The following is a 24,719-nucleotide window of genomic DNA, read 5'->3' on the forward strand; positions in this document are numbered from 1 at the left end:
CATTTTAATCACAGGATCTCCAGTAACAAATATCAGAGAGAAGCCAGGGCTCTGAATTACAAAATTACCATCCTCATCTTACAAATTCATAAAAAGAGAGAAGTCAGAATAGAAAGATCAAGGTCCTTCCGTTCCCGTTGGCGGGGCGGCGGGTGCCGCGGCGCGGGAAGCGTGGCCGTGGGAGCCTGGGCTCCGTAGACAGCCCCACGCCATGCACCTTCCCGCCCTTCTCCACAGATTTCCAGGCAGTCCTTAGCAAAGGAAGCTCTCACGTGCAGAAGGGTCCCGCACCATCGTGGCCTCCTGCTCTTCCTCCTCAGTGGGAAGACCCAGGAGCCCCTTGACTCCCTCAGTCCTCAGAGCACTTCTCCCATTTTCAGGCCAAAACAGAGATACCTTCGTTAGCTTCTACTAATCACTCCGAACACCCACATTCACTAGCTAGAGAGTCAGCTTTGCCCRGCCTGACAGCTGGCACGCACCGGAGGTTGTAAATCCGCATCCAACCAAATTGCATCGGGGCACAAGACCATGTTGTCGTTCCCATTAAGGGCTAAAGCTCAGGAGATCTGAGCGAGTGTTATATGGGTGAAATACGCAAGCGCTAAGGTACCTGTCCTTGGAAAAGCCTCCACGTGCGGCAAGCACACTGGGCAAGCACAGGAGGGCGCGCGGCCGGGTGCACATCGATGCTCCGGAGCGCTTGTCCGCGATGTTCACACCTGGCCAAGGAGCTTGGGATTTCAGGGAATCCAACAGTGGGAGCGGAGGGGATCCAGCTGCTCCTCTGCCACGCAGAGCATCTGGAGTAAAGAGGTTAAACTCCATCTTTAAGGAATTGTGGTATAAAGGAAATAGCCCAAATTAAATGCTCTATTGTTCTGACATAACCGCGATTTTTATCAAACTGGTGCTAACACACAGCAGGTTTCTCTTGGTTGTTTTAACTAACTGCAACTTTCAGTTTCTTTCTATAAGTACTGCATCTACTTTTAGATATACTAAATTTTAATTCTGAAGAGATTTTCTCTTCCAAAAATATTTTATAGCTTTAATTTTAGCACTGTCTGCATTTGCTCCTCTCCCTCCAAAAAAAGGAAAAGCCTTAACACGAGAGCAGGGGTAGGGGCGACGCTGCAGTGGGGATATTCTCGTGCAAGGCTGTGCTCAAAGAAAGGCTGCCCATGCTACTGAATACTGCTACTTCCAGGGTTTGGGTTTTTTTTTTTTTTTTTTAATTAAGAGTACTGGATAAGCAAATTACCACATTCTGAAAGGCTGTGTATATAAAAATGATTTCCCACGGTACTAAAAACAACAACAAAAAAAGTCACTGAATTCCATCCTGTAAATTGAACCTTCTAGCAGCTCAATGTGATAACTCTAACAAAAAATAAATTTACAGCCTGAGATGGAATTTCAAATTGAATACATGAAACCRCATCGCACACCATTTCTATGAAGATCTAATTTGATTTCTGCTTCCTGCATCTTCATCTACACAATGGTCTTGCTGCTAATTCCTAAAGCACTAGGCACCCTCAGCTATAAGCACAGCCAAGCAAAAATTAGATTACGTAAAGGGAAGAAAGTCTCCCACTTGGAAATTCTGCTCTATAACAATTAATGGCACAAATTGTGATGAAAGCTGTGCACGTACCTCCTGTTAACTCCGTGACAAAATATGTTAGATGGATTGCTGACTGTAGTAATTKCAAATTTCTTCCACAACTGGCACAGTAAGCAACATTCACGCCTATGTAATTTAATTGCAGAGATTCAAGTGTATTCATAAATATTTAAATAATCTCATCACATACAAACCTAGAACAACATTAAATTAAATGACAGGAAAAAAATGTAATTTAAAATTTAAGAAATAGATAAATTAACACACAAAACTAGAAACATTAACGCTAGTCTACTGAGGCAATTTTAAAAAGTGTCTGTAAAAACTGATGTGAGCTGAAACTTGAATGCATCACTTGGCTGCAACTGCTCTCCATCTCCCAGAGTGCTCCAGATTCTGCTTTTCCCCTCATGGAAATCATCTGAGATTCTGACACGGGTATGGCAAGTGAACAAGCAAAATCCTGGCTGTTAGGATATTATAATGAAACTTCGCTGCAAAGCAACAGCGGCAGCAAACACGCATCTGCRTCTTGAAAAAGGACACCTACGTACAGCTTCAGGTCTTCAGAGTAAGCAGCAATTGCTTCACCTTAAATTAAATGTGTATGCGTTCGTTCACACTCTTTACCTTTTTAAAGATACTTTCCATGTTCTTAAAAGTTAACATACAATTAAATCTTTTATTTGTGCTATAAAAGACTGGGTTGAAAGAAAAAGAAGAAATTAAATTTAATCAAATGCTATTTTAATGCTAGACTGTATTGCTTCAAGGACTTGGAAATGTTAGCTAAGGTGAAGAGCAGAGAAAAGCCATAGAGAGTTTACCTGAGAGGCTGTTCCAAAAATACCACAAATGCTTTCCCATTAGTGACTAAAGCCCTTAAATTGCTCCCCAAAGCMCACCTAAGCCCTAACGCCCCCGAAGCCGCAGCACAATTAGGCAGCTGATGTGCTGGGGTTTATTACCCTACGCGCTGCGCCCGCCTGCTCTGCTCCCSCCGGCGCTCTGTCACGTTCACATCTTGTCTCCAAGCATAACTCAGGCTGCAAGGGCTCTGCAGAAGAGAGCACTGCTGCTGCGTGTGTGCAAAGATTACAGAGCAAGGCCTGGCTCTAGACGCAGCCCTAGTACAAAAGACAGCAATTAATACAGCTGCGAAGGCAAAAGGATTGAGATAATCATAAAATTCTTTAAGTTTCACGTGACCTGAAGAAGCTTATCTTGACACRTTTGAACTACAGATGGAATACTTTGAGAGCAAACCAAGATGAGATTCGAACATGCTTTGCAACAGGGCTCTCCAGTGCAACCTGGCCGCAGCTGAAGGGCTCTGCCCCATCTTTCCCAGCAGCAGGACACATGTGGATCCCTGTGGGGAGCACACACAGATCTGCACTCAGTCCTGCAAGTACAAGTCATGCCAGGAGCGCTGCACTCAGCCCCATCTCTCTTCTTCCCCATTTCCTCAATGGCATCTGCACAAACATGTAACAGAGCCCAACAGGACTAGGAGCAGGTTTTTGCAGGTGCCGTTGTAGGATACAGAGACAAACTGTCATCCTCCAAGGCAATGTGTGGAACATCAGATGTCAGAACTCAAATCACAGAGGGTACACGTACACGTGTGGGAAAGACAGGCTGGACTACCAGAAAACGCATGAGCTTGGTCTACAACAACCAGTAAAAATGAAACCAATAAAAACAAAACCAAAAGAAAATCACCTGCAGCCACTGCTTTGGCCCAGAGAAAACTTCTTAAATTCAATTTCCCTAAAGATTTTCATCGCCACTGTGACTACCAATATATAGTAACCGAATACAGGAGCTCCAGGAATCCCTGAACACGGAGGCTGAAGCCCGGGCAGCGCAGGGCCCTGCAGTCRTGCTCGTCACCCGCGGCCAGCGCAGAGGCGAGCTGTGGCAAGGGCCCTGCACCACGCGCGGCACCAGGGGCGGTGATGCAGACCRCAATCCATTACTGCAGGAATACAGGGTTCACAAACAGTTTAGTTTCCAATATCTTATTTGACGCATCCATAGAAAGACAGGGATATTCATCAAGAAAATTAACCCGTCTGAGGGCCATACTGCATTCCTAGCGGCATTACAGTGCAGGCATATTTCAGCTAAGCCAGCCCCACCAAGCTGCAGTCAACATTAACTCTGCTTCTCGGATACTGTACTTCACTCGACCAATTTCATACATTTGCCAAAAGGATTTAACTCCTGCTATATTCAAACCATCTTTAATCCCACAAAGCCTAAAGAAAAATGTCTCCAATTTAGCTCTGTGCACTTATTCATAACTGAAATGCTACAGTTAAATTTACAACATAGTTCCCTTAGCTGTTTAGAAGACAATTGTTTTCTTTCCTTTCCCCTTAAGTTCTAGTATGTAAAATATCAGAAGAATTTAGATTAAAAAAAGGGGGACATGTTATTTTTAAAAGTTGTTCTTGAGAAAATTTCCACACACAAAAATGTGGCATTTCTCCACTGTTTTGAGAATAATTTTCACATGTTGGCATCATCCTCAAGTGGCTGCCACAATTCCAGTATCATAAAACAACAAGCATTTTCTCTTAGCTTATCAAAACACATTTTATTTTACTGCTAAATTTGGTCTGATCCATGTTTTTCGTATCACTTCACAAGTGGGAAAAGGCAGATGCTCCCAGCAAGGCAGGACTCGGGCAAGGCAGGCCAGGCCGGTCCTCCTGATCGCATCCCTTGGGACACGTCCCTGCGCTCGCGGCTCGGCGAGAGGTGAAGTCCACACGAGACGTTCACACTATTCCCTCCTGTTCCAGAAGTCCTGTCTAGGTAGCGCTAGCTGTTTGGCCCCTTTATAACGACGCTGGAACACTGTCAATATACTTTGGCATATATTAAAAAAATCCCTGTAATATACCATAGACTGTGACATTTCCACTTCAGATCTATCATTTGCATGTGAAGCACGAATCTCAAAAGAACCTAGTAAAGCTGTAAGAAAGACTACATTTTGCTGAAGCTCTCAGACACCCACTCCATTCAGTCACACCAGCTGGAGAGGTAAGTGTCAAGATACAGCTTTATTCTTAAAAACAAATATGGAGGTGAAACTCCACARCCTCCTCCACAGCAAGCATTTTTAAGTGAAATCACAATGATATGTGCTCCTGATTCTTCTATGTCAGCAGCATTTCTCAGAAACCTTTTTGCAAATCTGGACATCTTAAAATCATATTTAACTTATTTTGCAATTTACAGAATTGTCCCTGCACTTCCCAGTCACAACGACATGCTTCTCAGACGTGACATCCATTGGAGGATCTTTTGCTCCTAGAGGTAGAGGAGTCCTTAGCTACCCTTGGTCTGGCACAAGAGGCACAAATAGCCCCCGAGAGACGCTTAAGCCCCTTCTGAAAGACACTGTTGGAGAGACTGTAAATGACACAGTTGCAGAAGCTGTTGCTAATGGCAAGCCAAGTGGTCAAGAAGGACGCGACGCGATTACTATAGACGTTGGAGCTCTCCAGCAAGAAATAGATGATGTAGGGCAGCCAGAGGATGTAGAAGACGCTGGTGATGCGGAAAAGGACCATGGCGTAGCGCTTGTCGGCGCAGGGCTGCGCCTCGCCGGCCTCGGCGGCCTGCGAGCTGAAGCGCACGCGCCGCTCGTTGATCTCCTTCGTGTGCTGCTGGCAGATGCGGAAGATGTTGAAGTATGTGAAGCAAACGGTGAAAGCGGCGGGCGCGTAGAGCATCACCACAATGAAGAGGGTAAAGTAAGGATCGGTGTTCCAGGAATCGGCGCACCACCGAAACACATCCCCGTGATAGCCAGGCTTGCCCCAGCGAAAGGAGGGCAAGAAGACCAGGCAGGAGTACAGCCAAATCATCAGAATGCAGATCCGGAGTCTCCACGGGGTGACCAGGGTGTTGTAGGTGAGCGGTTTAGTGATGGCGATGTATCGGTCAATACTGATGCAGGCCAAGGAGGCCATGGAGACRCTCTTGAGCACGGACACCACATAGCCAAAGATTTGGCAAACCAAGGACTCGCTCAAAACGACGGGGTAGTGCAGCAGAGACAGAGAAGGCACCAGACAGCTCACACCTACCAGGAGGTCAGCGTACGCCATAGTCTGGATGAAGTAACTGGTGGTGTGGTGGTTCAGTAGAGGTGCACAGTGAAAGACAAAGATCACTATAATGTTTCCTGAAATAATCAGCACCATGAGGAACACAATAATAACCACTTCCAGCAGGCAAAAATTGATGGTCTCCAGATAGCTGATGGCCAGGAGACAGAACGGGCGGCCACTCTGGTTGCCGACCAAAGAGGAGTTCATCTTGAGCACTGCAGCRATGCCTCTACTTCATGCTCCCGCCTGCTGCCTGCAGCCACTCCAGGCAGCCRCTGTCATTGCGGCTGCTTCCGCGCACGTAGCAATGTCAGAAGCGGAGCGCGAGTCCCCGTGGCCGCTCCAGCCGCGGCGGCTGGCCATTGTCTGCAGCACAATTCCCATTTAAATCCGGCTCCTCGCCGCCGCTCCGGGCCCCGGCAGCCGGCATGTCAGCAACATCCCACACGCAGCCGCGAGAGCACTGCCCGTAGAGCCCTCCCGAGGCGGCTGCGTCGCTGGGGAGGGACAAGGGACAGCGGGGAAGAGGAAGAAAGAGCCTTCAGCGAGACAGGGCGAGGGTCCTCCCAGCAGCTGCCAGGAGAGAAGCGGAAAGCGTTGCAGGCACCGCTCCCTGCTCCACCGCGTCCCTTCCCACGCCCTGCTGCAGCCCGTGCCTGCACCAGGCACCTCCTCGCTGCTCCCGCCATCCCCTCGGCGCAGACCCGCACCGGGCCGCGCCGGGGAGGGGTCCAGCCCTCCTCCCTGGCTCCATCTTGCACCGCCGCTTTTGTTCGCGCTCCCGCCGGGCCGCGGCCGCCCCCGCTCGCACCTACCTGCCGCGAGCCGCGGGCATCCTCGGCCGGGGCCGGCGCGGGAGGACGGAGCGGAGCGGAGCGCGGCGGGCGGCGCGGGGGGCCCGGCCCGCAGCCTCCCCCGCTCCCCGCCCCGGAGCCGCCCCCGGCGCCGCAGCCGCAACGAGCGGGGAGCTCTGCCCGCAGCCCCGGGCGGCTCTGCCCGGCCCCGGCCCCGGCCCCGGCCCCGGGCGGCGCTGGGCTCGGTCCCAGCGCCAGGCACGAGCCCTTCCGGGGAGCGGCTCCTGCCGCAGCAGCGAGCGAGCCCCTTCCCCGCGGGGGCGGGCTGGGCTGGGCAGCACCGCGGGGGGCGGCCCGGGGCCGGGGCACGCTCCCCACCGCGATTCGGATGCTGCCGCCGCAGCGTATCCCGCACCCAAGCCACGGGTGTCGCTGCCTCCGAGAGCACCCGACAAAACGGAAAATCCCACGGCACGCGGAGAGCCAGCGCGCAGGGAGGCACCGGGATTGCAATTCCCACCCGAGACGCGTTAACCGGGGCAGCCTCCGCCGGGCCCCGCGGCCCCGTGTCGCGACAAGGCTGAGCACTGGAACCCGCTCCCACCACAGCGGGTCTGGGGTGCCGCCCGCGCCCCGATCGCACCTCCCGCCCGCTGGTACCGACCAAGGCGGGATCAGCCCTGGCACAGGAGCCGGGAGGCCGCGAGTGGGAGACTTGCACTAGGGGGGAAATAAAATTAACTGTGCATTGGTCAAAACTCTAGGCTGGACAACAGCAAGAGCTGACTCCTCATGCAAAACACTGAACCTTGATCTTTCTTCCTCATCTTTCTTCCGCAAAAGAGCCCTTTGCAATGGTCCTTCCRTTCGAACTCATGGTATTTCTCCTCATGGACAGTGAAGTACTAGAAATGTAGCCAGGAAACAAGCTTAGAAACTCTGAATTCAATGTAAGCAAGTGTAGTGAGGCTATACCTAAAACAAACAAAGGCTGAATTACTGCTAGCAAAATGATGTCCTGTCTTTCCAAAGCACAGAAAGATTTACACACCAGTTGGTTCAAATAGAGCTTTGGGTCCCTAGGCACAAACAGCCACCTTATAAACACCTTGAGTGACACACATCGAACTTGAAGTATTGCATCTCAGATACACGAAAACMAAACAATCAGAAATCCTGAGGTTGACCAAAACAAAACCCAGTTGTGAAATCTCAAAGCAAGAGCCAACAACCTCCCTGCAATGTTTCTTTTTATTAGACGTGCAAACTTGTCTCCTACACATCGGTTTAATACTTCCAGATATAAAAGACGGGATATGTGTGCTACTTKTTTCTTTAAGTGAAATTCTGTTTTTTCAAGAGTTTCTGTTTTTCCTGTTTTTTAAGAGTATTAAGTTTATTCAGGGTTCACGCCCACCTCCCCCTGGCTCAATACACCACAACCCAACGCAGCGTCCCCCTGAGCCCTCCCGAGCCAGGACACAGCCCTCCGAGCAGCAAGGTGGACCCGGGGGCATCAATGGCACCTGGGAGGTACCCAAGGAGGACACAAACCCCCGTGCAGAACCTGGCACGAGGGCCAAGTTCTGTGGCCAAGGGGGCAGCCCACCGACCAAGAACCACCATTTCTAAAAGGCATTAACACATACAGTATTTTTGTATTTTACATACATTTGCCAGCAGCTAAATGATTACAAGTAGAGGCCACTGAAAATATTTCTGTATTATGGATATTTCTAGCAATTTATTCAGTAATGCAGCTCAATCTCGTCTCAAGCTAAAAGGTATTTAACAAATCATTCAAGAGAGAACTACTGCTTATAAAAGATAGTAAAATTATATTGCCACTTGATCAAAACTAAACAAGGCACCTGTGGATTTAGCCATCCAGTCAGCAAAGTTGCTGCATGTGATTTATCCCATGATTCACAGAAGTATGTAAATTTAATCTCAATTGATCATACAAAATTGTGGCACTTGATACTCCAGAAAATTAAATGTATTCTTCTCAATTTAGATATTCTCATGAAAATCTGATTGTGAGACAAGTGGAAAATAAATGCTAACCACCCACATCTAAAGCACTATTACATTTATCCCACTGAGGAAGCAATACATTCAGTCAAATAACAACATTTTAATCTACGTCTTCAGTAAAACATTAGCATAATTTGCACCATCCCCGAGGGGAGCATCTGGTAGAATTTCTGTGTATTGCAGCCCTCTGGTCATGGAAACAAAGTAGGAAAAAGAGAAAGTAAACAGCAAGAGTCCTGCGTGAGAMGCTAGGAAGAAACGTACAACGCTAACCTCTTGTCAGCCTTTAAATTCCTCTTGGAAATCGTAAGCGCGGGGTAGCAGTGCAGGACACCCTTCCTGCCACTGCTGCTTTTGTTCGCGCCACRAGACACCCCTCATGTCGAGGCTTTCATAATACACTGTATTTATCTCATGCAGCAGTTCATGTTTCTTCCCTTCAGACCTCATTTCCGCACACAAAGAGCTTTATTTCCCTGCACATCCCTCCCTCCARAGCTTTTGTTTTTCCCTCACTGCTGTAAATGCCACGTTCCCAGATTTTCAGTACTTCGAAAGAGCACCACTGATCTGCAAGATACTTTGTGTTAGTCCTCTTCTAAGAAACCTTGACTGAAAAGTGGCTGTTGTGTATTTAGCTTGATATCATGCTATTTTTAACCTGTGTGGTTAGCTCTGCAAGCTTTCCATTCAGCAATACCCTCTTACCTAAGTATGACTGCCAAAAGCATCAAGTATTTTTTCATTAGGTACCTATTAATGCCTGGAGTGACTCTCTCTCTCTTCCTCCTTGGGGTGGCTGGGAGCCTGAAGATTATCAGCCATAGCCACAACTGCCAAAGTCCTCTCAGGAACAGATGCCTCTCACTGGGATTGTCTAGATCTTTCTACCTAGAGTTGTCTTCCTGTCCCCAGCAGGGACATGACCTTAATTCATTGGGCTGGCTTTTGGCCACGCTCCCCACCATGGCTGTGGCAATCTGGAGCTGCTAAAAGCTTCATTATTGCATGCAGATGGTGCACAGATTCTCCAAAGTAATTTGTGGAAGCGCCACAGTGGTGAGACTCAGACACTACCGCAGTAACAAAGGCGGTGTACAAACCCGGCTAGTGTTTATCTAAGCCCTAAAGAATAAATAATGGATTCACACTGTTGTGATGACCACAGGAGCAGTGAGCACACCCTGAGGCAGGGGTTCAAAGCTCCTTCCTATCCCTCAATCAGATTCCAGAAGAAAAGGTGATGCAGGCTTCCCAGGTAAAACACAGGGGAAGACATTTCCCTTTCACTAGCTCAGCAGCCACACAACAACAGTAAACAAGCAACTATTTAACTTGCATTTAACTTGCAACAGCAAGCAAAACCACAGATTCCCCAAGCAGCATGTGCCAGAATTCAATAGGAAAGCAATGAAACAGCAGAAGAGATCCTGGGGAGCCGGCATCCACCAGCCTCCACCAGCCTGCTCGCAAGGAGAAAGAAACCACTGCAAAGAGGCCAGAACCCTTTGAAGCAGCTGTCAGCACAGATCCTTATTAATTTGGGGCTGTCTGCCACAGAAGGTCAGGAAAGCTTGGCAGAAATCAAATGCAGCTACAGAAACAGAGGTCGAAATGAAGAGCAAAGAGGCCCTGGATCATGAGTGCTCAAACAGCCTCCGTGCATCTCCTGCTTGCACTGAAGGGCAAAGGTTTTCCTGCAAATCCTTGGGCTGCAGCTCCATGCTACAGTAGTTGTTATTCTCCGTTACACCATACAAATAGCTTGCCAGGGCAGAGTTTGTGCAAGGGATGGACAGAATAGGGCAGCGCATTCCAGGGCGGGGAAGGCAAGTGCCGCACGCGACGGCAACCGGCCCCCACGTGGAGAGCAGACACTTGACTTGCTCGGACGCGTCGACTCCTGCTCTTTGCCTAGCGTGTGCTGAGGCTGCCAGCTCACCACACGCAGGTTATTCCCTTTGCTTCTGCCAACTGCAAATGAGTGGAAAGTTTCATAGATTTAAAAATTAATTATACGTCTCCTTCCAGATCACAAAGGCCGTAGCAGTGCGTGGCAGAGATGACTTCTTTCCTTCCGATACCAAAATATTGAAATGCAGAAACAGATGACATGGTCGGCTACTTACTGGGCAATTAAAACAACACAACCAGAGTAACTGTGACACACTCCCTGCCTGAGCATTCAACCCCCACATTATTTGTATGATTTATGCACCATAAATTAGACTTAAGAGCTCTACTACGCATGTAGCCATAATCAGGAATTCAGATCAAGTCTCTACTACAGTAAGAGAATGTGAAAATATTTATGGCAGAACATTTTTAGCCAATCTTACGTGATTCTTTTAAAACATGCAAGATCCTTCCCACATGATTCCAGCAGAAACTGAATTTTTATTTCAGCCCTCTTTCTCTCAGAATAAGGTCTTTCATTGCTCCTTGCAAATTTATGCCATCAGAACATAGATATACACAAGGGCTGATTCAGTCACTTTGCTTTTTAACTGGTGAACAATTAATTTCTGTTGTTCTTGTAGTAAACTTACATTGTTAGCCATTTCTAACATAGCCCTTATAGACTGCACATTTGATGAAGGCAATAAAACACAGCTTGTCCACACTGATAATGATCAAATCCCAACTTAGCATTTTGAGTTTCTAAAGACGGAAGAGATTTCATTTTGTGACACTGAGTGATGATTGCATATACGATCTTTATTTTCTTTTCCTGTGTTACTGAGGTCAGTATTGACAACGTTTTTTCTTTCAAAAAAAAAAAAAGTCCAGAGTAAACATGTCTAAAAAAGCTTCTTCTACCAAAACAGAAGCTGCAATATCAACTAGCCTTGGATCAACCTTAAGATAATATGGCAAAATTCAGCTTTCATACAGAAAACTTAAGGAAGCAAAGGAAATGGGCCCCATGAATATCTCTTGATGAAATGATTAATAGAACATTAATTTTCAACATGCTATCCCAGAAATAATCTGAGTAGGAATATTAAAGGAAAAAAAAAAGCCTCCTTTAAGTAGAGATAAGGCAACAACTAATTCTGCATGCTGTTTTTTTGTTTTGTTTTGCTGGAGAGAGGACTCAATTATAATGGCTGGTTGCTTCATTATATTCAGATGCACTCCTGAACCTTTCAGCAAGAGACTGCACACTTGGAAATCTCTGTATTTCCATTCCTTCGGATGCGAAGAATAAAAGTGAAGAACAAGAAAACTTCACCCTACCTTTGTGATGAGAATTCGGTACTTCTCCACGAGATGATCGTTGTTATGACACCCCGCCAGCAGCTGCCACACTTCTCCTCTCAGAGCCTCGGGGACRCCGCTTCTCACCAACGCCGACAGTGTCTTTGGCCTCACGCTCAGATTGAGGTGCCTGGGTGGGGGTGAAGGTCACCAGGATTCAGATAAAAATGCACAAATACATAAGCAACAACCGAGGTGAAAGAGCAAACATGTATAATGATAGAATTTTCCAGATAGCTCTGGTGTTGTCAGCGTTAAGTCAAATTCAAGTTATGAAAGATATCAATTTGGGAAAGCACTTTCCAAACTATTTCCTTCATTTTTATTAAATCTGATTAGAATACAAACATATGTGAAAAAACACTGAACAGCTCAAAAGTGTACAGCTAAAACTACAATTAAAAGACAAATTCCACACAGTGTAATATCCAAAGAATTCTCTCTGAGCTTTAAAATTTAAAAAGGATTATGTATTTGCSTGATAACTACACTTACTGTCCTACAGTATACAAATATATATGAATATTTATATAAAATATTATAGATAAACATAGAAATCCTCTGTGAAGCTCTGTAAAACTGCTTTGCCTTATCCTCGAATCAGAATAACATTAATTCTAATGAATATGGCTATGAAGTATTAGGCTGTAAATTAAAGTAACAGACTACTAGATTTTTGCAAACTACTCTAATTTTGAAATGAGAAAATGTGACTCACCACTTATAAAATGAGCCAAATATTATTAAAATAAAACATATCACAAAATACCATCACATATTTAATTGCCATACAAATTTAATTATAAGATTCTAAAAATCTAGCATGAAACTACCTGAATCTGATTTTTATGATTTTCAATCCTCTTGCGTTAAAAGCTCAAGGATCCTTACTTGCAAATACTCATTTTTTTGTTAAGGAGGGAAGCCCTTTAATACATATTAAAGTTGTTGTTGCCAGTATTAGCACAGAAATGCTCCATATCCTCTTAGAGCTGCCAAAACATTTTCAATAACTGTCATGCGGCTTAATTATTTTTCAGACTTTGGAAGAGTCACAAAAAAAAAAAAAATCAAGTTGAAAGAGACTTTCTCATTGCAGCAGATGTGTAGAGCTCATTTCTTCCTAAAAGGCATGGGGAGGGGGGTGAAAGGTTGATATAYAATTTTAACCACAACCTTCTCTCTCTCTCGCTCTCTCTCAAATGTGAGAATTGCTGATGTTCACTTTCCAAGAAACAAACTGGACTGAATACTTATTTGAAAAAGTATTAAATAAGCACAGAAAAATCAAAACTAATATTTGACCATGATAAGCTTAATTTAAAGAGAATCTTGGCTGAGACTTCTCTTCAATACATTTCCACATCTGAAGTTCAAAGCTTAAGCTAATCTCTGCTGTGCACCTCCTCAGAGATAATTTTCCATATAGACTACTGATTGCTGCACACTCCTGTCCTGCTTTCAGCACTAGGAAGGAGGAGGCAACAGTCAACGCCAGAGTCCAAGCRAAGCACACATGAGCTCAGTCTACTGACACAGGGCTTGTGTCRCCATTTGTGGGAAGGGAACATAATAAGAATAATAAAATAAAATTGATTTCTGCAATAATCAGCATGGATTTCTTAGAGCTGCTCAGATGATTCCAAAATGACAGAAAGGTCCTTCAGAAACGAAGAACCAGTCACATTATCAACTTGACAGTCAAGAAACACTGTTCTCAGTATACTGGCATTTTGTACAGAAAAAAAAGATGCCTTCTTGGCAGGCTCTGGATCCATCTTCCTTCAGCTGAAGGGAAGGAGAGCATCTTTGCGATCCATGCACAGATCTCCCATATTTTTAAGTTACAGTAACTAAGATACGACAGCTGGAAGAAAAATTGTTTGTGAACTCCATAGAAGTTAAAGYAGAACGGGAGAGATCTAGGCAAAATAAACACAAAAGAAAAGATGCACTTCTTGATTCTACTTCAGAGATTATATTTTTCTTTAAAAAATATGCAGAAGAATAATACTTTTGTTTCAAAAGATATCCATCAGAAACAAGCAACATAAGTGAATTTCTAGATATCTTTTTTTAATGCATATGCTCAGAAGCAAAAAATCCTTAAAATGCCCTACTGAAGAGACTGGGCATTGTGAAGCCGGGGAGTAAGGGGTATTACAGGGAATCGAGGAGGACTAAATCCACACTAATCTCATCTCAAGTGGCTTCCCGAATTAGCGACAGCTCCAGGCAGGAGGAGCAAAGTCTGAGAATATTCAGAACTGTGATTTTCAGAATGCATTTTTCTGCTACTTACCATTTGGACAGCAAGTCTCCCCATGTCTCAAGAATTTTTTCTGCACACTCTTTGGAAACGTCTCCAGAACCACTCAAGAGAGGTTCATCATTGTCTGCCAACAGAAGAATAAAGGAGAAACTACAGAATCAGCAACTGTTCTTCTACCTCTGCAAGCTTAAACATTACTTTAACTGTATCAGTGCGGCAAGAATAAATTAATCTTTTGTGAAGGCACTGCCTGTGTGTTGAACAAAGTGCTAAAAACTCACCAGGTATTTCAGAATACAAGATGATAATAGGTAAACAGATAAAACATTAATGCAGCAGGTTAAGAAGAGAAACCAAGAGGAGGGTTTGCTCAGCCTTAAGAGGAGAAGGTTACTAGAAAAACTCAATTACTAAAGTGAAGGGTAATAAAAAAGGAAAAGACAGGCTCCTTTTGGAAGTGTGCAGTAACGTGACAAAATGCAAAAGAGAAGCTGCAGTGTATGAAATTCAGGTTAAGTATATGGAAAAAATGTTTGCCATATATTTCCAACTAATATCAGCTTCTCGTGTTTACTCTCAAATCTGCTGACAACTGCTCAGGAAAGGGCAGAAATTAGACAAAATAATCTCCAATTTTTAAGAGCTTCTTTTCACATTGTTCCAAATATATCATACGCAAGGCTTCATGAGGTTCATGTAGAACAAAGGATAGACAGGCTACAGAAGTGTCAGAGCAGGGAGAGGCTGATCAAGGAATGCAGGGTTACTGGTTACTGAATTACAGCATTAAAGTAAGAAAAAAAAAAAGAAAAAAAAAGAAACCAACAGGCCAGATTCTGATTGGAAAAGATTCAGCATGTTTCATAAATGCTATTTACTGACCACCCTGTGGTAAAATATACCACATATAGTATAGTATATAATAAATATATAGTAAATATATAAATAGTTTGGTATATAGTAAATATACCAAACAAGCAAGCCACATCTCACCTTCCTCTTCATCATCCTCAGGAGGAGAAGGAATCATAGAGCCCTGTGACCCAGACTGAGGCAGACGAAGAGAGGGGCTTGCTGTAGTTTTTCTTCTCTCCCTTTCTGATTCACTTTCTAGACATACAACTTCATATAGCGTGTCCGAGTTATTCTTTCTGTCCTTTTGCTTTATCTGGAAAATAAAAGAATATTCAGTTTATYGAGAAAAGTTGTATCAACATCCGGATTACTTTGTAAGACTCTACCTTCTCCTTTTGCAAGGGGAGAGCTATCAAAAACAATTTTCATCACATTCTCCAATATGTAGTGTGCTTAATGCATTGCTCAGGTCTGCAAGCACTTCTTTGATTTGAAGTTTCCATTCCTCCCACCCTAAAAGGAACAGTGAGCACACTCCATGCAGGAGGCAGATGGATATTACAGACAGAACAGAAAGGCCATGCACGTCTGCATTCATAGGTAGGCTCAGCTCTGCTCTAAATGGACTGGAGATGAACAGGGTGGATGTCAAAGCTGTGAATGCACCTATCCTGCAAAAGGGCTAAAAAAGGTTCCTGAATATGAAGCAACTTTGCCTTTAATTAAACATCAGTGGAAAAAAATCTCTAAAATTAGGCCTGTTTTTTTCCAGGGAACTTTCCAGGGATGCTGGCATGTCCAAGGGAGAGTCCTTATAGAAATCGTTCATACTTATTTTCCCATTCTGACAACTGCGTTTAGCGATTTTTCCAAGGCATCTACAGGTATGTGTACTGCTCGCAACAACACAGAACACACTGTTGGGTCCCAAGGTCTGGTACGTGCCCTTGGTTCCTCTTTGATTTTCAATGATACAACACCATTGGTTACCCCTAAAACCATTCCATCATTTCCTGTAAAAGGAAGATTCTTATTTGTGATTTCAAAACTTTAATACAGTACAGGAAAACTGAACTTTTTTTCCCCACACACGTTAGGGAAACATCATTTATAATTATTCTCTTAAATTCCCTGTGCTCAATTTTATCTCTTGGAGCATCTATCAAGATMAGTCTAAAAAGACTAAATCACGAAATGCAATCTACAAAAATAAAAGCCTTCTGTTTCCACTATTTCCAAAAAAAGAAACACTGCCCAAGTAAGATAAGCCAGTTCTACACAGCTGTATTTTTAATAGCCCGATTATGCCTCTATAGAAACAGGTTTCCCTTCCAGGCTTATCAGGCACAACACTTCATTTGTTGCTTCCACTATGAATTTTGACAATCTTCCATTAAGTAAACACTGGAAGTTGAATAACCTGACAGTGCCTATGGGAGAAAAAGGTTAAAAAAATAGCTAAGGTAAGTCCCAAAGCATACAAATTTAGTAAGASAAAAGATACAGAATGAGCTAAGCAAGATAAGCTTCCTTTCAACTACCAAGCAGAAAAGCCACCTGTTGGAGGTGGAAAAATATTTATAGCTGAACTGCCTTAACTGCTCAGCATCTCTATGCTCCACCTCAGAAATGCTCTAAACAAAAAGAACGATCTCATCCATGAAGACTTTTTTCCACCTTATATTTTGAAGGAAATTTTCCAAAACGTGTATTCATAATTGTATCCTAAACAGTTACACAGCTATTCAGTAGATTTTAAAGTTTTACATGGGCAAAAAAAATCCCACCAAACTTCACCTTTGTTACTACATGGAATTAATGCCACTGTTCACTAGAACCTTATCACAAGTACAAAAACAAACCAGAAAAGCTTCCAATTTCATTCCAATTCTCTTTAAAAAGTAAGCGGCATCAAGAAATAAGCAGGAAGTCTTGCTGTGTTGGGATCTACCCAGAATCATTAAGCCTGGAGAATTCTACGAGTGGTTTTTTCCCCACAGCAGAAAATTCTGGAAACGTGTGAAAACTCTGCTTCCAACTATGTGCAAGGGGCAAGTTGCCTTCCTGACATTATCAGGTTTGTGGGATGATGGAGGTGAGAAGGTGAAAGCCGGTAGGGCAAGTATCACATTTTATCAGTCTTGCATTTCAAAACTTTATTAGAAATTCATTTTTTTCTAAAAAGTCTCTTTTCCACCCCTCTAACTTCAGGGAGATGCAGAATGTTTTGCTCATGTAAAAGAATGGTTGGACTGGTAGGATATAATGAGTTGTGTCACAGCAAATAGCACATCACCAGAAGGGCCAGAGGGGTTTTTGCTCTTAACCCTTTGTTTTAAATACTCTCCCCACGTAACCCTTATGCAACCAACTCTTATCATAGCCCTGGACTGCAGATGAATCCTCAGTTCTATTTATTTCAAGGTTCATCTGAAAAATCCATAAGCCTCCATATAACTTTGCAATTGCATCAAAACTGTCAACATTTATTTTGAAATGAGGACAGTTCTTTATAATAAGTATGGACAATCAGCAACAATTATCATAATGAAAGATTTTTTTTCCCTAAAATTGAATAATATTTCATCACTCCTCTTCAAAAGCAAAATACTGAAGTCTAAAAGTCATATTTGTAAAAGCTTTACCAATTACAGATAGAAATAACTACACTGAAGTTCTGACCTTCTCCAAATCAGTCAACTTCAGAGTAAAGGAATAGGTGCAAATATTCCCCTGGAGTTATCAAACCGCAGTTCAGAACAATGCTTTAACCCTCTTTCTCTGCTAAAACATCAAAATGACACACAAGAAAGATGAAACATGAATTATACACATTCTCTAACATAGGGATATTTGGTATAAGCCAGTTGGCACACATGCAGTGCAGAATGACACAACTCTTCCCACTGCTCTCAGCAGGGCCAGAGGAAGAGASGCTTCAGGACAGGCCTTAGTAACTAAAATCCATCTTTATCCTCAAGGCTTGTGTATTTATTCAGCATTGTGCCATAAACTGTCTTCTCAAAGTCTCCAAACAAATAACAAATCAACCATAAATTCAAAAACAAATAAATRAAACTGTTACCTGCTTCAGTTTTAGGAAAAAGTTTTCTGTAGAGCTACGTTTGCTGAAAGGCCAGAATAATCTCTCATTAGGTGAGCAAACTCTGACTTTAGTCTCCAGAATGAATCGAACAGGTTCCTGAACCTCAGTTATGACCAAATCCACAGCAGTAGTCATGAATAGTACTTTATCTAAAGGAAAATGAAAGTAAATTTGTCTATAGATATTGTTTATCTAGCAGTAAATTTACTGAATTCAGAGGTCCATAATAAAAGTAAAAACAAAGTCTTTTTGCAGGATTCATCTTAAAAAGCAGAACTGGACACAACCCCCACCAGTCACTTCCCCTGCCTAGAACTAAAACCTGGCAGAGTTCATACCTTTAGGTGTTTCTTCATTTACAAACTGAAAGTGTGGAGACTTTTGATTCCAGCTCCCAGTGATCACATATGATTTTCCATCTGAGCTTTTACCCATGGACTCCTGTGAACAAGATAATAATATTTTTTTCTGTTTATATAATTACAGCAAACTGTACATTATGAAGAATCTCAGCCCCATAAAATAGCAACTGCATTGGCAAGAGAAGGGCAACATCTGAAGTCTCAGTTACGTTGTCCTATAATAGAGACAGCTCCGAGGCAAAGAATTCCCATGAAATCTTTGATCTCCTAGCTGCTATTATAAAAAGACCAATTAATACCAATTGTTAATGTGAAAGTGGCATGAACATCTATCTAGCAAGATTTCAAGAGCGATCAATAGCTCATTTTGGAGATAGCTATTTGTCAGCAACTTTAGCTCACATAGGTCTAGGTAAGACCACAGTAAATTACTTAGACAGGACTCCAAAATGCAAAATTTATGTTTTGTTGTTGTTGTTTGAAAACAAAATTTTTAAAGTCTTTTAAAAATTGTTCTGGGAAATTCAAGACAATCCTTTGGCCTCAGTTTGTACTACAGCATCTGAAAAACAGCTGCCTGAGTGGCAAAGTATTTGAACGTAGAAGGTTTTAATCATGCACATGAATGGTGCAGTTCACTGCTAGGGATTTAACCCAGTTCCCCAGGGCTACACTCAGCAGCATAAGCTGCAGGATCAACCCACATGAACAAGTGGGCATGAGCATCTCTACCTTTCCTATCTGTTCTGGGGTCACACATCATCATTACTGAATTTTGTTTAYAGAAAAATCTTACCAAATCTAAAAGGTGCATGTCACCACTCCGAACATCTTTCCCACGGCTGAGAAGGAGGCCAAAACATCTGCAAAACCAGGCAACAAAACTCAGACTTACTGCTCCAACAAACCTATKTAAACCTGTTTAAGTTTTCCTTGTCATACAGCATAAGCAACCCATGAATACTATAACAAYTTAACAAATGTTGACATTTGAGATCAGTATTAGGCACATCCAGCAAAACAATGTCAAGCCACCCCTAACAATGTCAAGCAAAGTTTCATCAGCACGTTTATACTATGATTTTATCCTGCCTACAGGACCCTGCAAAGTTGTTTAGTTATCTTTGGAGAAACAGTATAAAATATACAACTAATATGGGTTTTGGGGCCCTGGGAACAGGGACAGSGCCCTGCCTTTCATGATTTTATTTCTCAGATCTTGGGCCCACAAAGCTGTATTCCACTTCATCTCCTCATTTACCCCATTGCCTCAAGTTCCTGCATTTCACTTCAAAGACTGGCAAAAGTTGCATTTCTTCTTTGCAGTTTAAGCAGCTCTGAACTCTATCAGTGGTCAAAAACTCWGTTTATTCCTAAGCAGTGAAATATTTGGAGTCTTAGTCTCCTATTCAGATTTAAAATACATGTAGGACAATATTTCCAGATGCAAAAGAAAGTAGACAAAAACAAATATGTGAAATAATTCAATTGATTGTAGTCTTAGTATGTCAGACAAATTGACCATTTAAACTAAAAGCACTAAGTTTTTATAAGATGCTTTTGAAGCAGACACAGGAGAGACAAGCAATGATTCTACAATTCACTGAATATTTTCCCCACTGTCACACAAACACTCCCAAAGAGAGATACATTTAAAGTGTATAAACAGAGTATTCATAGAACAATTACTAACCTGTTGCCTCAAAGAAAACAGCTCCACAACTAAACAAACAAAGAATTTTTTAAAATATATTAAATTACCTCTCAATAGCAAGCTCCTTATTAGTGGTCTGTTGAACGTAAATCACTATCTTCTTATCAATTCCTTGGCGGAGTTTAAAGCATTGCCTGTCCTTGTCTTTGGGAACTGCGCTGTTATTTACCAGGGAAGGAAAAAAAACTCAAAGTGTCATTTATCTGCATTCCTTGCATGTATCAAAAACAGCATCAGACATTCGGTGAAGTCAGCTTCTTATACAAAAGCACTCAAGATCTTTCTTCCTTGCACACTGCAATCAGTAACATGAAAGAAATGGCAATATAATTAGGTGATTGTATTTTATTACAATTAGGTGAAAACCAAGGACACAATTTTCAAAATAAACACTACTGTATTTTCATATTCTGTAGCTTATTCTTGTAAGACTTCCAGCAGCATCTGAAGAAAGTTTCTTATACTGATTCCTCACATACCATGCACATATTTAAGCAATTACTGACCAGAACCCGTACCACCTTCCTTCACAAGGCAGGTGACTACTGGAGCACATAAGCCAACAAGCCAAGAGGATGACCCAATCTTTAGACTGAGAATTTTACCTCATCTACTCACTCACTCACTTCTCCCTTAGATATCAAAATAATCTTTATTTCAGACAACCTATCATTGGACCGCTCAGATCTGCAAAGTAGGCTGTGCACAACTATCCACAGTTCAATACCTCCAACCAAAACTAGGTTTATCTTCTGAGAGCAGTTGTTTAGCCAGGCCAGGGAACTGCAAACTACCTCTACCTGTCAGTAACTGCTCCGTGTGCTGGGGCCGCACAGGGGACTGACACCCTTACAGCCAGGGCCTGCAGACAGACCCCATTTTCCCAGTATGGGGCAGCTGCATTACCAGTGACCCAGGAAGACAAGGGAAGGTAGATAAGACGAGATCAGGTCTACAAGATTAAAGACCAAGATCAGAGACTGCCTGTGTAAAAGCATTCTCTGATTTTCTAGCTCACTAGGGGGGCTGCACGTGAAGGGTCAAACACAGATCAGCCTCAAACCGCTACAGCTATTTCAACTACAGCTCCATCTGCATGGCACATACAGCACAGACAGGATTCTGCACAGTCCAAGACAAAACCCAATTTTCTTTGCTTTGGATAGAGTAGGCAGGTATGTGCTTCTTAAACAACTGCCCCTTTTCCACCCCTAAAGCAACCACATCTTTGGGCTGAAAGGATCTTTCAGAGTTAGGCCACAGCAAAGGCTGAGGTTCGACGTGCTGACGTGTTCGAGCTGGCTACGAGAGCAGCACCTCCTGGCAGAACCACCTCCACAGAGCAGGGAAGCATCCAGTCCTGCGCCAGYCTCCTCCGTTCCCCACGCTGCGCCGGCTACGCTGGCGGGAGTGCCAAGGCAGCAAGGCCAAATTCCACCTGGTCCCTCACCACGTGCACCAACCCGGGGTGCTGCTGCCGACAAGCCCTGATCCCCCGGGATCTTCCAGGCTCAGGCCCTCAGGTAAACTATGTTTCAGTTTCTAACACTTTAGCAGCACTTTGGACTGTCTACAGTGAAAGATGCTAAATAAATGCTGCATTATTAAATGGGACTTTTTTATTATTAAATAAAGCTTGAGCTGGATGTAAATACAAGAAGAGAAACATCTCTGAAGTCCTGGCTACGAGCCAATGTGCTCAACAAGTCAGAGTATTTGGCAGACATGCGGTACTGAAATAAAGACACTTGAGCAATTACAGAACACTATAAATGGTTAYATGAAACATCTGAGGACACTGCACATAGGCTGACACACTTTTAGCAATAATTAAAGAACATCTTTTAGAAAAAGTTTTCTGCTAACGGGCATACTGGAAAACAGTCCCATCTGACACAATGTGAAAAGCTAACTAACACCCCCCCTTTACCTTAGCACCTGCACTGAGAGTGGGGAAAGAAAAAAGTGGGGAAATGRAGGAAAAAAGAACAAATTTCGAGAACTGTGACAGAGAAGGCTGCAGCTCTACACAAATAATGTCATTCAAGATRCATAATTTCCCCTACAAAATTTCAGCTTGGACTGTGCAGTTCCATTTTTTTTCCAGAAGAAAGACTCCAGATTGAATTACTTTTGCTATTCAATTGCACTTTAATTCTCCAGATGCTTAAGTAATCAACCATTATAAGAAATATTTTTAAATAATATTTTACATGAAAATCTAGAAATTTGCTGATCAAAAAAAGTGGTTTTCTCACACCAGGTTSCGTGCAGAGGCACACCTCTGAAGAAAAAGAATACATCAGAGATAACCAGGCTTTTATACAGTTTTAAAACTGCAATCTGGCCCTTGGAAGGCAGCATCAGATTCAGTTCAATGAACAAAATGAGTAGGAAACTTTCAAAAGGGGAATCTAGGAACCATCTCAGACCCACACTCTCCATTCACTCACCTTCCAACAACAGAAACGGATGCTCTATACAGCAAATGAAGAATCTATACCTGAAATAACCTTTCCCGTCATCTTCTTTGATTTCCAGAGACACTGAGAAGGTGAAAATATCACTATCTGGAGTCTGTGGGGTGGCAATGGCCGAGAGCGGAGTTTGTTTGGCAGAACGACGGAAGGCAGTGGCAAAGCTGTAAAGTATTCGGCTCACCTGCATTTACATGGCATCAAAGAAAAGAAAGGTATGGATATAAATGCAAGAACTGAAAGCCTATCTAGGTTTTCTCTAAAAAATAGAACGAGAAGTAAAAATGATTGAGGTTCTAGCATTTTAATATGCTTCTTTAAAGGATAAGCTATAAACCCACGTTCCTATTTCACAGACAAGACTTCTACAGTTTTATTAATCTGTAGTAGAAAACAAGAGTGATGAGGCAGATTACTCCCTTACTCCCAAAAGGCATGAAATAACCACTTTTTTTTTCTGGAAGAAGAAATATTTCCCTTCTATCTCAGTAACAACTTTTGCATCTAAAATGTAGTTACCATAAAAAAAAAAAAATTTAAAAAAAAAAAAAAAAAAAAAAGATTAAACTTACAGCCTCTTGGATTTCACATCGGAAGACATGAATCCTGAAGAGTTCTGCATTGTAGTGGCTTTCAGTGAAAGCAAAGCAATCACTTTCAGGGGTTCCATCATGCCCTCGTACACAGAAAAGGATTTTATAGATTGGATAATTTTCTATTTCTGAGTTTGACTGAGGGTCTAAGAGTCTGTTAAAAGAGAAAGAGAAACAGAGAGAGGAAGAGAAGAGAAAAAAAAGTGTGCAGCTTTAGGAGAATTACTTTAGCCAGCTATTAATTTGCAAGCCTGAAAGACTTCACATCTGCTGGAGAAAGCACACTACAAGATACGAACCCCTGATTACCATTTACTACAAAGCTTGACTAGAAGAATTCTATTTAATTTGAGAAGTCTAAACATGTACAAGGCAACACACTTCGACCAATAATTTCCCATAGTTTTCAAAGCTTAATCTTCAAATAGCTACACTAGCAGATTTAAGTCAGCAACCCTCAGCATCCCAGGAAACTCATGATTGTTAAGTCTTGCACAACCACTACTTTCCAGCCCTAAAAAACGAATTCCCACCATTGCATTTTAGGCAGTTTGGCTCATAATAATATTTGATGACGACGCTTGAGCATTAAATGTCTTTAATAAAGAAATTAAAATCATCACTTTTCTCAGACATCCTTATACCCACTTTATCCAATTCTTCCACTAAAARAAATGTCAAGTTGCTCATGCCCCATCCCCAGCCTCCCAACAAARCGGGGTTTATCTCCTTTTTTGGTAGGTGGAATTAAGATGAAATGCACAAAGTCACAGGGTAGAGCTGAATGAGCTTCATACCTCACTGTTCCTTCGGAGACATTAGGCACTGACAGAGTCACATCTAAAGAATCCTGGCACTGGCTTCGTAAGATCGACATCATTCTGAGGGCTTCCACTTCGCTCCGCGGAGCATTCACTGAGGCACAGCCTAGGTAGGTGAGCTTGCTAAACATCACGCTGTCCTCGTCTGTCATCGGTGTAAAGGGGCTCAAYTCCTCACAGCCTAGCGTAAGCCACCAAGGTACAACACGAGAAGCAAGACAAAGTACAAATGTGTAAATAACTATAGACAGACTTGACACTAGGAGCATAGTCTCTTTATAAGCAAGATGGGAATAAGAAAAATGTTAGAAACAACAGGTCAAAATACTAGAGTACACCCCAGTTGAGAGCGCAATGCAGTTATCCAAACTCTACAGTTAACTCATRCCACAGGGTTTCCTTCCTAAAGGAAAGGATAAAGGTGCACCAATTTTCACCACTGCAGTAAGATGCATGAATAAGCTAAAAAGACTCATATTTTACACAGGTAGGCAAGCAATCATGTATTTGTGCAGAATGCACAGCTCAAAACTAATGGCAAGTATTTTCAGAAAAGACAACAAATCAGCATATGTTAACTCCTACATTGCATAACCTGCAGCTTACTCTCTAGGTGATGATGATGAGAAAAATAGGGAAAGGAGAATAGACATACCARAATTAT

General features: G+C 42.9%; 2 protein-coding genes across 2 annotated transcripts in view; both read right to left on the reverse strand.

The window, feature by feature from the left end:
• Positions 1-24,719, reverse strand: part of RABGAP1 (RAB GTPase activating protein 1) — a 49,419-nt gene that overhangs the window by 20,003 nt on the left and 4,697 nt on the right. Inside the window, exons 3-12 of the mRNA XM_026049508.1 lie at positions 24,032-24,236; positions 23,214-23,388; positions 22,668-22,825; positions 20,212-20,322; positions 19,247-19,313; positions 18,427-18,529; positions 18,068-18,237; positions 15,121-15,295; positions 14,158-14,251; positions 11,835-11,985 (exon numbers count right to left, since the gene is read on the reverse strand). Coding sequence (XP_025905293.1) covers positions 11,835-11,985; positions 14,158-14,251; positions 15,121-15,295; positions 18,068-18,237; positions 18,427-18,529; positions 19,247-19,313; positions 20,212-20,322; positions 22,668-22,825; positions 23,214-23,388; positions 24,032-24,236 — 1,409 coding nt within the window. The remainder of the gene's footprint in view (positions 1-11,834; positions 11,986-14,157; positions 14,252-15,120; positions 15,296-18,067; positions 18,238-18,426; positions 18,530-19,246; positions 19,314-20,211; positions 20,323-22,667; positions 22,826-23,213; positions 23,389-24,031; positions 24,237-24,719) is intronic.
• GPR21 (G protein-coupled receptor 21) lies at positions 4,689-6,007 on the reverse strand. Its single transcript, XM_026049509.1, has one exon. The coding sequence runs from the start codon at positions 5,968-5,970 to the stop codon at positions 4,924-4,926; it is 1,047 nt and encodes a 348-aa protein (XP_025905294.1). The 5' UTR covers positions 5,971-6,007; the 3' UTR covers positions 4,689-4,923.

The sequence above is a fragment of the Nothoprocta perdicaria genome, unplaced genomic scaffold (assembly GCF_003342845.1).
Source record: "Nothoprocta perdicaria isolate Ctin4 unplaced genomic scaffold, notPer1 scaffold_6, whole genome shotgun sequence".
NCBI classification, from domain to species: domain Eukaryota; kingdom Metazoa; phylum Chordata; class Aves; order Tinamiformes; family Tinamidae; genus Nothoprocta; species Nothoprocta perdicaria.